Source organism: Sinocyclocheilus grahami, unplaced genomic scaffold (genome assembly GCF_001515645.1).
Source record: "Sinocyclocheilus grahami isolate Dianchi unplaced genomic scaffold, SAMN03320097.WGS_v1.1 scaffold38.1, whole genome shotgun sequence".
In the NCBI taxonomy this organism is placed as follows: Eukaryota; Metazoa; Chordata; class Actinopteri; order Cypriniformes; family Cyprinidae; genus Sinocyclocheilus; species Sinocyclocheilus grahami.
This window is the reverse complement of record NW_015505217.1, coordinates 1,382,055-1,399,785: the sequence shown is the minus strand read 5'-3', so window position 1 is coordinate 1,399,785 and position 17,731 is coordinate 1,382,055. Positions and strand designations below refer to the sequence as shown.

The 17,731-nt window shown below is 37.3% G+C and overlaps 2 protein-coding genes across 5 annotated transcripts in view; both read left to right on the top strand.

Annotated features, from left to right (window-relative positions):
- Window positions 1-6,245, top strand: part of cunh11orf24 (chromosome unknown C11orf24 homolog) — a 15,092-nt gene extending 8,847 nt beyond the window's left edge. Inside the window, exons 4-6 of one of the 4 annotated variants that reach the window (XM_016267476.1) lie at window positions 4,502-4,654; window positions 4,884-5,034; window positions 5,215-6,245. In XM_016267476.1, the coding sequence (XP_016122962.1) occupies window positions 4,502-4,654; window positions 4,884-5,034; window positions 5,215-5,875 (965 nt within the window). In that variant the 3' untranslated portion in view covers window positions 5,876-6,245. Of the gene's footprint in view, window positions 1-4,501; window positions 4,655-4,883 lie in introns of all 4 variants that reach the window. The other 3 variants (XM_016267477.1, XM_016267475.1, XM_016267478.1) reach the window with 3 other exon arrangements.
- Window positions 6,246-12,205: 5,960 nt separating this feature from the next.
- Window positions 12,206-17,731, top strand: part of lrp5 (low density lipoprotein receptor-related protein 5) — a 75,946-nt gene continuing 70,420 nt past the window's right edge. Inside the window, exon 1 of the mRNA XM_016267522.1 lies at window positions 12,206-12,372. Coding sequence (XP_016123008.1) covers window positions 12,291-12,372 — 82 coding nt within the window. The 5' untranslated portion in view covers window positions 12,206-12,290. The remainder of the gene's footprint in view (window positions 12,373-17,731) is intronic.

Sequence of the window (17,731 nt, the reverse complement as noted above, 5' to 3'; positions counted from 1 at the left end):
TTTTCCTTTGCTAAAGTAAGGAAACTTTGCTTCCTTTGCTCCTGTTAACAAACATTGGTTTTCACGAGACTCACTGGCGCAGCGCTGACCTCATACGTCATCCTCCCGGAACTGCTTCCGTGTACAACAGTGAGCGCAAGCTAGATTAAAGTGATTATCACGTTTTGAATATGGACATTTTTCTTACAAAAACGCATCGATTCGTTACAGAAGGTCTTATTGAGCCGTGTGAGACACCTTTTTTTTTTTTAAGTTCTTTTGGACTGAAGCAATGCAACACCTGCTGAGTGGCATTAAACAACTTGAAAGATCAAAGACAATTTTTAATATACCTCCGACTGGATTCGTCTGAAAGAAGAAAGTCATATACACCTAGGATGCCTCGGGGGTGAGTAAAACGCAGCCTAATGTTTTGGGTGAACTAACCCTTTAAGGCTACTACTCTGACAGATGTTTGCCATGCCAAAATATTAAAGTGTTTTGGTGTGTGAAGAACATCATTTTCTCATATATTTTTATATTTACTAATAGGTTTTTATTAGTGATGTCAAACGATTAATCGCATCTAAAATAAAAGTTTTTGTTTGCATAATAAATGTGTGTGTGCTGTATGTTTGTTTTTATGAATGCACACATACAGTATATATTTTGAAATGATTTACATGTGTATATGTTATATATTTTTATATTTACTAATAGGTTTTTATTAGTGATGTCAAACGATTAATCGCATCTAAAATAAAAGTTTTTGTTTGCATAATAAATGTGTGTGTGTGCTGTATGTTTGTTTTTATGAATGCACACATACAGTATATATTTTGAAATGATTTACATGTATATATTCATATAATTATTTTAATATATAAACGTAACATTTTCCTTAAATGTGCATGCATGTGTGTATTTGTATATGCATAATACATTTATCCAAAGCGACTTACAAATGAGGACAATGGAAGCAATCAAAATCAACAAAAGAGCAATGATATGCAAGTGCTATAACAAGTCTCCGTTAGCTTAACGCGGTACACGTAGCAAGTTGTTTTTTTGTTTTTTTTATTATATAATAAATAAAAAGAAAACCGATTGAATAGAAAAAGAATAAACCAAGCTAGTGTTAGAGGCCTTTTTTGCTTTTGTTTATTGTATTATAAATAATAAGAAAAACAAATGGATACAATACAAAAAGATTAGAAAAGCTAGTTTTTTTTTTTGTTGAAACAAGCAGTAAATGAATAGTGCAAGTCTAAGGGACAAGGTTTTTTTTTTTTTTTTTTTTAGAATATAATTAGAATAGAGAGTGCTAGAGTTAGAGGGTCAAAAAAAGATGGAAGAGATGTGTTTTTAGCCGATTCTTGAAGATGGCTAAGGACTCAGCTGCTCGGATTGAGGTGGGAACATTTCATTTAAAAGTCTGTGATTTAAAGAGTGATTTTGTGCCTCTTTGGGATGGCACAATAAAGCGACGTTCACTTGCAGAACACCTTCTAGAGGGCACATAAGTCTGAAGTAATGAATTTAGGTAAAGTGGTGCAGAGCCAGTGGTGGTTTTGTAGGCAAGCATTAATGCCTTTTTATTTTATGCGAGCAGCTATTGGTAGCCAGTGCAAATTGATAAAAAATAAATGTACACACATTATGTAAACCAAAACCTTTATTTTGAATGCGATTTAATCGTTTGACAGCACTAGTTTTTATTTATATTTGTCATTTAATGTCAATCTGTTTTAAAACAAAAAACTATTGAAATATTAATAATTATATTATGCAAAATACGATGCGGCCATTGCATAAATTGTTTATATTTTATATATTGTAATATACAATGCAATAAATATATAATATTACATGGATACATTTTTTCGCACACAACCTTGTCTAAGCAAGTCATCTTGATAAATTGTGTTATCTTCATCAGCAGAATTTGGCAATATTCAATACATCAGATTGATTTTAATTTTATTTGATTTTTTAATTTTAATTAAAACATTTTTAAAGGGATAGTTCACCCAAAAATAAAAATGGTCTTAATTTATTCCCCCTCATGTCATTCAGAACTAGTGCTGTCAAATGATTAATCGCATCTTGTTTACAATGTGAAATTTCAGTTTTTCTTTTTTAATAAATGCAAAAATTTCAACAATTCTGTGTTTTTCTGTCAACATGGGGTGCTGTGTGTACATTAATGAGGAAAAAAAATTAACTTAAATGATTTGAGCAAATGGCTGCAATATAACAAAGAGTGAAAAATTTAAGGGGGTCTGAATACTTTCCGTACCCACTGTATATATACACGTATATTGAAGAACCAAACATCATTGGACCCCATTTACTTTAATTGTATGGACAAAAAAAAAAGAAAACCCACTGAGTCTTTGTTCAAAGTGTTATACATGTTTTGGAATGACATGAGTCTGGGTAAATGATGACACTTTTTTTTTTTTTTTTTTTAAATAAACAATCCTTTTAAGTTTGAAAAATGAAGTATGTGCATGTCTTGACAGTTCCATCAACTGGCCTGCAACTCTCTCACACAGGCCACCCTTATTGTTGAACCCTGCACAAACAGAATTGTTTGATTATTTTCCACTATTTCCAAGAGTTAAACCAGCCTGTTTTTCCTTTTCTTTGTTTCTTTGAGGGCTTGAGAATGAAATGCAATCTGCATGCTACCTTCAGAGATAAAACAGGGTACCTGCGGAATATCTTTTTTTTTAATTTTTTTTTTTTATAATATGTAAAGTAAAGCCATATGTTGTGTGTTGTCTTTTATGCATCACGTTTTTCCCTTGAAGGACGTGCACTTTCAAAGAAAGCCATGTGTTTCCCATTTAAGATGAAAGGGAGGCCTGGGCTGGCTGTTCTGCTTATGCGCCAGGCGCTGCTTCAGCGGGCTGTACCCTTCTACAGTCTTCGTCAAGACATGCTCTTTTTCTAATTAAATCACTTTTTTTCCCCCTCTTGCTTTGACCACACACGTTGCACTTCTACATAATCTCGCCACCTCTGTAAACACGCAGGCAGCTGAAATGACCCCGAGGCTGGCTTTGTGTTCGGGGGTAGAGCGACTGGCCCTGCCCCCGCCTGATAACACGCACGTATGTTGTTGGTATTGAGTTTCCATCACGTTAACTGTACGGAGATGGAAAGCAAGGTCAGAATCACCATCGCCATCTGGAAGTCTGAAATGTTTGGAATGATGGCGAGCTATAAATACATAAGCATCCCACTGCAGGGAACGGTGTGTTTTGGACACGTCAAAGACTAAACGTACTACAGGGCAACCTGTGGCGACTGCAAAAATCGGGCCTGGTCCTGTACTATTTCACACCGCTCTCCTTTCGCCTTTGGTTTCATGCGTTTTCTGCTTCAAACAGCTGGAGAAGTGTTTAAAAGGAAAAAAAATGCACACGATGCAGCTGGCCTCTCGATTTAGTGTGTCGACGCTGATTCAACCGGATGTTTTCACTTCACCGAGGTTGATTATTGATTCACCTGGAGCTTTTAAACACTGGATGATTGTCTGTTGGCAAGGTCCAAAAAGGGAAATGGGGGCATTTTGGAGCATTCTGCAGTGCCAGCGCAAGCAAATTCTTTATAGCCCCGTTGGTCCTGCCGTGCTGCAGCCACCTGGTTAAGTAATCAAGGGAAGTGGGAATAAGGGAAAGAGTGGAGACGGATGTGGAGGTTGAGGTGTGCTGTACCTAATGCACACATGGCTGCTGGTAGGGGATCAAAGAGAGGTGCGGCAAGGCCTGTTTTTCCTCCCAGATGTGGCTCGTTCCCGAAGACTGCAGAGCTCAGGATATACAGTTTGACATCCAGTAATGAGCATTCGGGGAACATCTCTGTCCCAATGAAAACAACCGAGGTTGACGAGTCACAGGTTGCACTGTTCATTTTATTTCATATTTTAGAGTGAGCTGTAAAATATATTGGGAATTTAGAAACTCAAGTTTGGGTTAGGCTATTTGTTCTCTTAAATTTGGGTTATGGTTGCACAAAGTGTCCAGTTTTGCAATTTGATGATTTATGGATTGGAAATTGATGATGGCTCATAATCTTTTTGTATTGTATGTCCAAATTGACGTAATATTGGTGTAATATATGTTTGTACCTTGAATTTTTAATTTCTTGTGAATATATTTGTATTCAATTTAGTTTTGTTCAGTAACTTTACCCCCTATTTTGTCAGGATTCAGATTGATTTAAACTTGACTTATCTACCTTTTTAAATGACTCATTCAGAACTTGCTCATAAGAGTCATTTATTTGTGAATCAGATTTGAATGGTTCCTTTTAGCTCACCACAGTTAATTTGGTCTGCAACTCACATTCACAATTCTGATTCATTAGCAACTGTGTCTATTCAACAATCTTATGTGGTTTTGAAGTCCATCGAAATTCACTACAAACAAGGTTTTTCAAGTAACAATATTTGATTTTTTTTTTTTAATTTTAAGAGAACATCCTGTTGATTCCTTTGTTCTTTATTTTTCAGGTCCTGAAGGTGAAGTCTGTTGGAAGGCTATTGTTAATACAAAACGATCTGTGTGTTTTCTGATCAGCTGCCCGAATAATACCCAGAATTTTTCTTGTGAAAATGTCACAAATTTCAACGACTTGTTAGTGGAACTTGGTGTGATCACAAATGGTAATACCTCTCCTCAGTTTGCCTGCATTTTTTTTTTTTGTGTTTGTACTTAAATAATATAATTTTTCATCTCTTGCACATGTTTGTATTTGTTTCATTCATTAACTTTACCTCTTACAATTATTTGTCACACTAATACAAAACAGTAAATTGTGACATTAGTGCAATAACGGGTTCCAGAATATCAGATAGATGTCACCATTTACCAACCCAAACTTTGTTTTTGCAGACTCCATCCATGTGGGCAAAAATCAGACTGATAAATCAGCGCTTCCCTATCAGTCTGCTGGCACCAGCTCTTCATCTAATGGATCACAACCTTTGCCAACCGAACCTAACGTCTCGATCTCCAGGACTTCCACTACCACAGATCCGGCCACATTTACCAACCCAAACTTTGTTTTTGCAGACTCCATCCATGTGGGAAAAAGTCAGACTGATAAATCAGCGCTTCCCCATCAGTCTGCTGGCACCAGCTCTTCACCTAATGTAACAAAACCTTTGCCAACTGAACCTAACATCTCGATCTCCATGACTTCCACTACCACAGATCTGGCCACTTTACAAATCAACTTTACAACTATAACGACCACCAACCTGCAGACAACTCCAACAGAGAAAGCCGCCACAACTGATGCAGTGGCAAAACCAGCGATCACCGCAACCATTCCGACAACACCAGCCGTGACGTCCACCACCACAACTACACCTAAACCAACCACAACCAGCCCTAAACCCTCTCCAACATCTACCAGCACAACCACCACCACTACAACAGTTGCACAAACCATAATTCCAAAACAGTCGTCTTCACCGTCACCATCAGGGGCCAATATGTCCGCCTGCATCTCACCATCAGTGCCTACAACACCTTCATTCACTCCTTCCACAAAACTGATCCAAACTTCTGCAGCATCATCAGATCAGAAGAAGCCATCACAGACCATGTCAAAAACCTCATTGAGCCCCTCAGTAGTGGTGTCTGCACTGCCTAAGGACATTCCCAAAGGGGACCAAGTTATGATTGAGGTGGCCAGAGACCCTTTGACCAGCCACCTGTTGAACACAAGCTCCTTGTTGGCCGTTCTTCTGTTTGGCCTCCTCTTCTTCGTGGTCACAGTGGCACTGATTCTCAAACAAGCATACGAGAGTTACAAGCGGAAGGACTACACTCGGGTCGACTACCTCATCAATGGAATGTACTCCGATTCAGGGGTCTGACCGGGATTGTGTGATTTACATTTCAGTATATTTCCATTTTCAAAGGTTGGTAGCAGATTGACAGAAGATCCCTTGGTAGCACTCAAATGCTCAAAAGCCCCGTACAACTTCAAGATACGAGAATCCAGCTGGTGCTCAAGTGAGTTGGTATGATGTGTATCTTTTGTTTCTATGCAGATTTAGCTTCCACTTAATTCTTGACACATGGGGCTGAAGCCTTAGTATTAACTTAGCCCTCATCCTTCATTCAACGAATGTCATTTATAAGGGATTCATAGTGCAATACATGGAAATGTTTTGTCTTATCTGTCATGTCCAGTGTTTCATCTGCAGCTGATGAGTTGGCTGCAATAATTGCCTTTTTTTGTATGTTCAGGGGTCTGACCGGGATTGTGTGATTTACATTTCAGTATATTTCCATTTTCAAAGGTTGGTAGCAGATTGACAGAAGATCCCTTGGTAGCACTCAAATGCTCAAAAGCCCCGTACAACTTCAAGATACGAGAATCCAGCTGGTGCTCAAGTGAGTTGGTATGATGTGTATCTTTTGTTTCTATGCAGATTTAGCTTCCACTTAATTCTTGACACATGGGGCTGAAGCCTTAGTATTAACTTAGCCCTCATCCTTCGTTCAACGAATGTCATTTATAAGGGATTCATAGTGCAATACATGGAAATGTTTTGTCTTATCTGTCATGTCCAGTGTTTCATCTGCAGCTGATGAGTTGGCTGCAATAATTGCCTTTTTTTGTATGTGTGTGTGTGTGAGGAATAAATGCCAAACCAGGAATTGTGGCACAGAAGCACATTGTAAAGCCAAGGGAATAACCAATAACAAGGGAATAACTGATAAAGGGAATAATAGCCATTGTGTATTTAGTGTCAAGAACAAAGAACAGATCAGAGGAAGGTATGAAGTTTGATATGTGCCAAATTGATTTTGTAAGTCTTAATAGCTGCACTGTTAAAAAGATATATAATAAAGAAAAAAACGTACTTTGCACTTACTTTGTGTTGTTTTATTGCGTGTGTCTCTACTTGATGTTTACTTAACTCTGATCCATGACTAGGCTGACGGTAATCTGTGCATCTGGTTTCCACAGAAATTTGAACTTTCATCATCATGGAAATTCTATGTGTTTCACTTCTCTTAATTTATTAAACCCCCACCCCGCATTTAACTAGCACATTAACAAATGTGACAGGGCTCTGAAAAAATGAAAACTAAAAAGAAACCTTTAGGAGCCAAATGACAAATTTACGACCTCTGCTAAACAATAGCTAATATATTTGTAAAATATTGCTACATTAGTTTACAGTAATGAGTGGATCGCAGCTGAATCGGACATAGGACTGACTCAGGGGTCGGCAACCCGCGGCTCTTGCATCCCTCTGTGGTGGCTCCCTGTAGCATGGGTGTACAGTACGTGGGGGAGGTGTCCCCCCGACTTTTAATAAAAACTAAACTCTTCCCATGCACTTTTTCTCGGGCAAGTGTGTTCACGTAGAGGTTTTCAAGGGCCAATGTGAAAAAATCTAGATTTAAATTAAAATAGACAATATAGTCGTCAGCTCAGCATCGTGATGAATATCGGACAATGGCATCGTCTATCAGCCCACCCCTATTTTTCAAGTCTTTTATAGGAATGATACAGTGGTAATTGACATAGCATTAATTCCAGTACAGTATAAAATATATTTTCTGCCTTATTCTGTGATAAAAATGGAAAAAGGTGTTTGTAGTATATAAACTATTATACTGATTATACAATCATAACCATAAAATTGTCATTAAAATATATATCAAAAATATTATAGAAGACAAATGATTGGTTATTGTCCAGCAGTGTATTTTATTTCTTAGCCAATTAAAAGTAAGAGATAACGGGTTTTTTTGTCGATTAGACATACATAATTATATATTATTAGGCCTATTATTATTATTACTAGATTTGACATTTCTGTCCCCCTCACTAATGAAATGATTGCTACTCCCCATGCCCTGTAACATAACTAAATATAACACTTTAGCTATATGCCTTGTTATCTTTATTTGGGCATCAAATATGTTGTGGCTCCACATGAATTTTATTCGGTGGGAAAGGGGCCAAAATGGCTCTTTTGACATTGAAGGTTGCAGACCCCTGGCCTAACTGATAAATGATTCTCGGTTCAGTGAGGGAGTCAGATATGAACTCACTAACAACTCCAAATGATTCACAGATCTGTGCGTCTGATTCAAGCTGATTTGGGCACTGTTTGGTTCGTCTTTTTAAAGTACTCGTTAAAAAAGAACCTGTTTGTGAATCAGCCATCACAGCTTACATTTTGTTAGTTCGTTGTCGCTATGATATTTGAAAACATATGAACGCAATGCCTCCCAGGTTACATTTTAAATGGTTATTTCCTTTTTTTGTTGTATTTTCAACTATTTTAGTTGCAATTTGGGGTCGTGTGAGTAATTGTTATTCGTTATTGAGTAAATAATTGAATTGTTTTGGCTAACTTAATGCTTTTAGCTGGTCCTCTCGGCTCTTTTTAACACATTTCACCATATTTACAATGGTTATTCCAAATCAGCATGGAACATTTTTAAAAAACCTGTTGATGACCAAACAGAAGAGGATGTGTAAGTTCAAGGGGTCCATCACCTCCCTTTTGGAGCCAGTGGGCCCCAGGTTTCCCGTGGTTTCAAAGTGTTTTATGAGTAGTGCATATCAATCACTCTTTGGAGTAAACAAGATGCCACACATAAACAAGCCACATCTGTCAGCCAATAATTGCACCTTGGAAACCTGCGATGCACATTATCTAATTTTAAAGGTCTGGAAGTTTAATTGGCAAGAAGGAAAATAACGAGTTGGGAGGAAGGTGGGCCGACACCTTTACAACAAGCTCACCAGGGGACGGTTTTGTTTTGGGGGGAAACAACAGGAGTTATGTGAAATGTGGATTTTATTAGAGAAGCACAGGACGGAGTTTGGAGTTCGTTGTTATCTTCTGCAGATGGTTGTGCAACTAGTTGCTGACCTGATCTAACCTAAAAAAAAATTTGTTTTAAATTTCACAACCTATGATTACCACATTTCTTGTTGAGTGCTGCATTTCTGTCATTTCCAAAGGAATTGTCTCAGGCCTCAAAATTTCCCAATCTCTCGCTTTCTTTTGGCATTTGACATCCTAGATTTCTACTTCCTGCCAGAACAGAAACAATGCCGACAAATTTCCAATAAAAACGTTAACTTCGCTCTCCAAACAAAACAGTGGACCTCTCATTTGTTTTGATGGTTTGGTATTGATACTAGCTATTAGCCGTTTATTTGCTACAACTTTCAACAGAATATCCTTGTTTTTCTTGGTTGTGTAACTAAGTGGCAGACACATATTTCACCACGGCTTCAGGCCGACTATGAAATCCTGACTATGAATGTCCAGTGAGAAGTAGGTAGCAAGCAACAGGGTTAGTGCAAAGCACATTGACATGATGCCTCTATAAACCCTTTGTTTTAAGAGGACTTGTTCCAGATGGCATCTGTTACGTGCAAAATATGTCTTGCATTACATCTTGGATGCATTAATACAAAGGCTAATATTCAAAAGTAACAACGGGCAGTGGAGAAAGTGTTTTTTTTTTTATTATTTGCGCACAGTGCTCGGCGGATCAAAGAGAACGCCGAGAGCTATATTGCACAGGTGACTGTAAAGGCAGGTTTCATTACAGCATATTTCTCTAGGCCCGGGAATTACTGCCTGCTTCGCTCACACGCACGAACCGCGCACATATGCTTTCACTTTGGAGATTTGGAGTTGGTTGCAGAACTTTACCATTCAGCCCAATGAGCGCTTTTACTCCGCCAGGGGTTTCAGTTTGATCCTTGATGTTTACCGCACCTCAGGACTCATGAAAGAGGCCGAAAAGAGTATGCATATTGTATTTTACTCTTTTATAACATAAGCTTTCATACGAGCATGAAGAAACATAACAGACTATCAACAAACAGGAGATACTGTGCCAAGCGTGGCATGTTTAAGCTGATGTTTTTTGAAGTACAAAGAAGAATTGATCTGTCATTCACTTACAAAGCAGATTGTATGCATATTAAAGCTTTTATCTCTCCCTAACAAAGTAATATCTTTTTTAATATCTCTCAGATAGTTTCTCAGATGGTTCTCCTGAAGAAAAGACACTAATGTGACTAAAACTCACATTTGAGAATCTGCATTCAGAGAACTCAAATATGTCTCATCAAGTTCTCCGAAGACCAAATGAGATGTCTAATATCTCAATCATTTCTCCTGCTTTTCAGATTGTTCTCCTGAGAAAGACTCCAGAAAACACTAATCTCACATTTCTATCGTAATGTTTCAGAACTCATATTTGACAATCTGCAATCAGAGAACTCAAATATGTCTCAAGTTCTTTCAAGACCAAATAAGATCTCTTTAATATCTCAGTCATTTCTCCTGCTTTTCAGATTGTTCTATTTGAAAATAGACTTGAGAAGACACTATCTCACATTTGTCTCTTAATATGTCAGAACTCATTTGACAATCTGTTATTGGAGAACTCAAATATGTCTCATCAAGTTCTCCCAAGACTAAATGAGATCTCTAATATCTCAGTTATCTCTCCTGCCTTTCAAATTGTTCTCCTGAGAAAAAGACTCTCAAAGACACTAAACTCACATTTGTCTTCTAATGTTTCAGAACTCCTTTTTGACAATCTGCAATCAGATACCTCAATATGTTTTATGAAGTTCTCCCAACACCACATTTTACAGCTCTATAATCTTACTGCATGTTAATGTTTTAATCATGTTGGTCTCGTTTTATATTTCTGATTTTTATTATTATGAAACATTGATGGTTGCTTGTACTAAAAAAAATCCCCTGAAATACCAGAATATAAAGCCACAGAAGTTCTTAGTGGAAGTCTGTCTTAGAGGAAGACTGTTAGTGTTAACCATAAATTACATATAGAACATAACTTCATTTCCATTCCAGTCAAATGACACAACTTTGAATCCCCCCCCCCCCTTATTTTAAAAAACAAAAAACAGAAATGAAACTTTTACAATGGTCATATCATGTCTCTCACCTTCCACTGGGGTTGATGAGTATGCTATACCATAGTGAAGCTATAGTGGGCCCCCTTAATCAAGACCCTTCCCTATTGACAACCCATAGATGGTCCTATGATTTAAAGCATCACAATTAAGCATTGTACATTATTCAATCTAAATAATAAAAAGTGAAATGCACTGATTTAAAGTCAGCACATGTCAGAATTGGCAGTTTGCTCTGCTTACATTACCAGGCCAAGTTGTCACACTTTTTATTCCAGTGAACATTTCTTTCCGAGTTGGTTTATTTCTGAAAGCCAATTTCTTTATAGACACAAACCTAGTGTCTCAGTTACACAAAAGCAATTCGACATTTCGAACATTATTTGACAGCGTTGATGTAGGTTGACTATATTTTTTGGCGTCTCCTAACTGTATATATGTCAATAAATCTTATAATGTTAATATTCCAGCCTGCTTGAGTGATTCAAAATCTGTTTGTTACTGTAAAATGTACTGATAACAGCTTTGGCTGCCCACATGATGACTGAAAGTTCATCATGATTGGCCTCTCCGACAAGTGTAGCCAATAATAACATAATGAAAGAGTATACACACATAAACATAAAACACCATCATGGTAACACACATAATGAACGAAATGCAACATAAAAACTCCAGTAGAAAAAAAAAATACAGATTTACTCTTGATAAAAAATATATATATATATATATATATATATATATATATACACGGGACAGGAGAGCTGTCAATCAATAAATTGGAAAAAAAAAGTAACTTGCGTTACTTATTTGAAAAAGTAACTCAGATATTCTCTTGTAAATTGAAACGTAATGCGTTACTTTACTAGTTACTTGAATCTAGTAATCTGATTACGTAACTCACGTTACTTGTAATGCGTTACCCCCAACACTGTATAGATAGATAGATAGATAGATAGATAGATAGATAGATAGATAGATAGATAGATAGATAGATAGATAGATAGATAGATAGATAGATAGATAGGCTATAGCCTAATTTGATCCACAGACTGCAGTGTTAAAATAAAAAAAGTTAAATTTATTTTGCGATAATGACCGGCTGACTGCACATGTATCCATGCACTTATCCATTTACAGTAGTAGCCTAAGCTATTTTACTTTTTCAAAACACTGCGTCTTCTGCTCGCTCTGCTGAGAGGCACAATCCCACATGATGACGTCGATCAGTCATTCCCCTCCTCGTGCCTCCTCTACTATCGCTAGAAGAAGAAAAGTCCGACTGCTCGACCTACGGACTACAAACTTTCTCCTAACACCAAATACCTCGAAGAAATGGAGCTGGGATTATGGAATTAAAGCAGGGAGCGCTTGCGATGGAGATTTTATTGCTGGAACTGCTGCTTTGTTGTAGTCTGACGGTGATTCGCGGTGAGTAAAAGAGTTTTTGTGGAGTTATTCCCTACGGCTCTGAGGTGTTGAAGTCATTATAGCCTATCACCGCGAACTATGTGATACAAAGTAAAACGCACGAGCGCGAAACAAACTTTGCGCACGCTCGGTTTTGGCGAAACTTTGGCGTATTTAGTTTTGTTTCGCACGAGCGTGTTTTTTTTTTTGATAGTTTACATATTTAGAAAGGCAACTTGTAGTAGTTGAGAGCAAATTCGAGCGAGTTACGTCTGCGTAAAGTTGAGCTGGTTTGAACGAAACTATAGTCTGCGGTGGGTTCGTTAACCGAGATGTGCTCTTCTTGAAATTGAGTTGAAGCGTTAAAGTAAAAAAAAAGCAACTTTTTTGATCGTATTCGACACGTTTGATCGGGGGTTTTAAGCTCACAAGACTTGTAAACGGCTCTGGTTGTGTGTTGTGGAGGCCTCTGTGGTGTCGGATGTCAAATAGCGTGAAAAAGAGTGCAAAATTATTAAATTGACTGTTAAAACCATTTTAAAGACCGGTGTTTTACTATTGCTGGAACTGCTGCTTTGTTGTAGTCTGACGGTGATTCGCGGTGAGTAAAAGAGTTTTTGTGGAGTTATTCCCTACGGCTCTGAGGTGTTGAAGTCATTATAGCCTATCACCGCGAACTATGTGATACAAAGTAAAACGCACGAGCGCGAAACAAACTTTGCGCACGCTCGGTTTTGGCGAAACTTTGGCGTATTTAGTTTTGTTTCGCACGAGCGTGTTTTTTTTTTTGATAGTTTACATATTTAGAAAGGCAACTTGTAGTAGTTGAGAGCAAATTCGAGCGAGTTACGTCTGCGTAAAGTTGAGCTGGTTTGAACGAAACTATAGTCTGCGGTGGGTTCGTTAACCGAGATGTGCTCTTCTTGAAATTGAGTTGAAGCGTTAAAGTAAAAAAAAAATCAACTTTTTTGATCGTATTCGACACGTTTGGTCGGGGGTTTTAAGCTCACAAGACTTGTAAACGGCTCTGGTTGTGTGTTGTGGAGGCCTCGGTGGTGTCGGATGTCAAATAGCGTGAAAAAGAGTGCAAAATTATTAAATTGACTGTTAAAACCATTTTAAAGACGGGTGTTTTACCTGACCTTTATCCGAATAGTGTTACAGACAAGTTGACGGATAAACTAACGTTGCACTTTCAACAAAAACACTGCTGAAGTTGATTAAAATAAAGAATCTCAGCCAGCTCAAAGACCCCCCCCAAGTATAAAGAGCTAGATTTTCTTGGAAACACTTAACATTCATAACCTAAACAAATATTTCTAGTGCTTAACATGTAATTAGTTTGAAAGTTAGACAGTAACTAATGGGCACTATATGGGTAGTTTCTTTATTTTTGTAGGTTAAAATGTAGATGTATGAATGTTGTGTCTGACTGTCATTAACTAGTCACCATTTCTAGTTTTCCACTCTATTAGCTAGTTCATTTTAAATGGACCTGCAGAGGAATAAATGAATTCGTAAAATTATAGTCTTGCGATTATCATAAGGTAATAAATGCTAAATGCATAAAAATTATAAAAGAAAGCCTAAACACTTTTTAATTTTGTATGAAATGTATCAACTACTATTTATGAGCAAAAATAAGTATAAATGGAAATATCTTTGTTTAAAAACCCTGGACACAAATGATTAATATCATATAGATTCATAGTGTTGTAGAGAAGCATCGCTGAAAACTTTCCTGTGACAGTTGCTGGTGAGAAATTGCCGTTGTGCTTAAATATGTATAGTTTTGGCACCATGTACTCATTATTGGTTTTCTTGGTTTGTATTCACGCCTAGAGAGAGATTGAACTCTGGTTTGGTGTGTGTTATTTCTGGAGCAAGGAAGCAGAACCGTGTGAATAGTTTAGTTCAGATGGATTGAGTCATATTTTGTGCCTTAACTCATATTTGTTTATCTTCTATTCAGAACTTTATTCCAAACATTTACCAACAGCTACAAGGTCCATTTTTGTATTAAACTAGTCTTCTAACTCATTCCAACTATAACTTTAATGCAAAAATAATCCTTAAGATGATTAGTTTCTTTTAAACTAGTCTTTTAGCCCATTACAACTAACTTTATAGCGCAAATATTGCTTAAGATGATTAGACTAGTCTTCTAATCGAGAAGTCTTTGCATAAATAATGCCAAGACAATCAGTTAATGTGTATTCGAATAGTAAGAACTGCTTAATTTACATTTGAATGTTCATGAACGTGTTCTGTTAAGCCGTTTTTATGGTTGGGGATTGAACTCGTATTAAAAGTTATAATATAGTGTTACTAAATTGTTAGAACAACATGAATTCAATCCAGTCCTGTTAGATCCAAAAAGGTTTTACAGCCTGATTCTATTGGAAAACCTTTAATAAGTTCCACAACAAACAATTTAATTCTCTAGTGCTGTGGGAAACCATTTATATATGGGTGCTTTAGAGAACAGTAAACCAAATTGAAAAGCTGTAATGTGAAGAACTTGCTGGTGCAAAGAACCATTGAAGAACCTTTATTGTTAAGAGTGAGGGAACAAAATATACTTCTTCTTGGATGAAATGTTCTGATTTTGGCATTATGGAGGACTTAAATAATGGCAGGCCTGCATTGTTTGTATGCAGTTGCTGTTGAGTTATTACAAGCTATTATATTGCAATTTTGAGAACAGACTGTCATGTTATTTCTCTTTGGAGTTTGGGCTTGGTGTTCTTAAATGTTTCTTGAGGGAAAAAAAAAGAACTTATTTATTCAGGTCACGTCAGTAGCGAGTGGTTCATTTGCTGACATGTCACTATGTAAGGTTGGAAATGTCTGCCAGCAAGCATCACTGCAAATGTCAGAGCCTCGTCTCTGGAGTTTTTCTAGTAGTATTAATACAAATGTAATAAGTTGTATCCTGGTGTTTTTAAACCTTTTTCAATTTGTGTGTATTCCGATATGAAAGTGATGGAGTAAAATCTGTTGTATGTAATGCTAATTCAACACACGTGAACAACAAAAGGCCTTGTTGAATTTTAGCATAACAAAACCCACAAAACTTTTGATGCAATTGTCAAGCTCCTACTGCCAATGTCAATCACTTCTTAAGCTAATTAAACAAGTTTGCATTTGAATGAAAGGATTTTTGGAGGGAAAGTGAAGGAAATGTATCAACCAGTCCCTATTTTTTTTATCCTGGACTTGCAGGACTTTTGAATTGTTAATTCAGGTTAAAATTATTTTAAAAGTTCATAGGCAATTTATACCTGATAGATGGATGGATGGATAGATAGGTGTGAATTATTTTATTAGGATAATAAAAAGGTGTCTCAGAGTTCAGTTTAAAAAAAAAAATGTTTGCATACCTGTGTGTTTTCTTTAACACAGTCTCTCACTTTACTGTATGGTCTCTTGTTGATAAGGGTTGGAGGAAGTGTGCGACCGGTTTTGATCGTAATCAGGCAGATCAGGCAGGTAAAAGGAGATTGAGGACAGAGGAAGAAAACCGAGATAGTGAATGAGCTGAGCAGCTTTTCATTTGAAGCTATTTTACCCACTTTCCAGGACTCTTCATGTGTTCGTAGACCTCTAGCCTTGTTTGTGCTCCTCCCTTCTGAAGACGGTTAATTCTGGTGACAAGCTCAGACTCCTTCAGCTGTTTCTTTGTGCTCTTCCTCTGCAAAGGAGGAGCCCGGTGGGCCCAGGTGTTCTCAACTCCCCCTCCTGGCACTACAAAAGTCGGAGAAGAGCGGAAGTTCCTAAGTCATATGTGTGCTCGGGTATAGACTGGAAATGAATTCTCCTAGGGACGTCTGTTTAGGGAGATTAGCGATCTTCACGCTGTGGCTGAAATTAATTGCTGGACTTTGACTGATTCTGTTTCCTCTAGTAAGCCGCAGTGTTTAAATGTCCATTGAAATGAGGCTCGCTTTGCTTTTGTCCTCTAGATCTCTGGCACGTTGCCTCTAAAACCATTACAAAGTTGCTGGAGTTCATCTGTTTTCCCTTTTCTTTCTCTTGGTGAGCTCAGATGTGGTCTGTAAGAAAGATTTGTGTCCACAGAAGTTGTGAACTTGCAGAAACTCCTTTCATGATCCTTTGAGTGGCTTCTAATTAGATTTATATGCAGTAAAACCACAGAAATTTGCAAAAAGAACTAGAAAAGTAAAGTTTGTCAAAACAATTATATCTATCTATCTATTAGGGCTGTGACGGTGGCAGATTTTTTTTTAATGGACCAACTACCGCCGGTGGTGCGGTGTTGATAGGCTATATATATATATATATAATTAATATTAGTTATATATGTAATTTATATATACATATATAATTTTTATACATGTATGAAGAGTTTGGTTCCAAAAAGCGATAAAAATCCGCCAAAATCAGTATTGTATTGAAAAGTCAAATTTTAAATTTTGCACAAAATGCAATATCCGTTGAGTTATTCTGTCATGTTTGCTCCCTTTTTTTCCAAGCTGCGACCAACGCCAATCTCCCTTTTCTGCAGAATGCGATATACCCGCTTAACCAATCACAGCGCACCATTCCACGCACTCTAGACCGTAATGGCGGTGCTTTGAATACACCCGGCTTCAGTTTCCTCATCTATTTTGTACTTTGTGATCAACAAACAAACTTGGGGCTAGGACTGCAAGATAAATCAAAATGGAATTGAGATCGCGATTCGACAGAAGCTGCGATTGTCATGCGTATCTTTCAGTGAAGCACGGTTCTGTGATCAGCAGTAAATCTCCATCCGAAGGCCGGAGGGCACTCTTTCGCTGAAACTCCAAATACGCCTCGCAGAAGAAACCCAGAAAATCGCTGCAGCTGAATAAACAGAAGATTCAACTGCTTTCATTGATTCAACGTGACTAATAAACACACGACTACGGCAATATACGGTTAATCTGAGTTCTTATTATTATAATTTTCATTAAAATAAAGTATATTTATAATGCAATGCCTTTATCACTGCTTAAATACTATGAAATATGTTGCGTGCCTTATTCTGTGTAAGAAGCCACATCATCTCACAGAAGGATTTATTTCAAACACTCGACTGACGTTATGAAGTGAGTTTGTAGTAAAAATATGTTATTAAATGTGGTATTTTCACATGCTTTCAGATGGAGCTGCATTTACTTCACAGAGCCGTAGTTCACTGAGAAGCTATGCAAACAGCTGTCATTATCGCGAACGATTTCTTCAATTTCAGAATTGCACGATAAAATCGTCTGCAAATTATTATTTTTTTTTTTCCCGTATCTTGTCAGTGAACTACAGCTATGTGTAGTAAATTCTGCTCCATCTGAAAGCACGTGATAATGATTTCCTGCTGATTACAGAACCGGCTTTT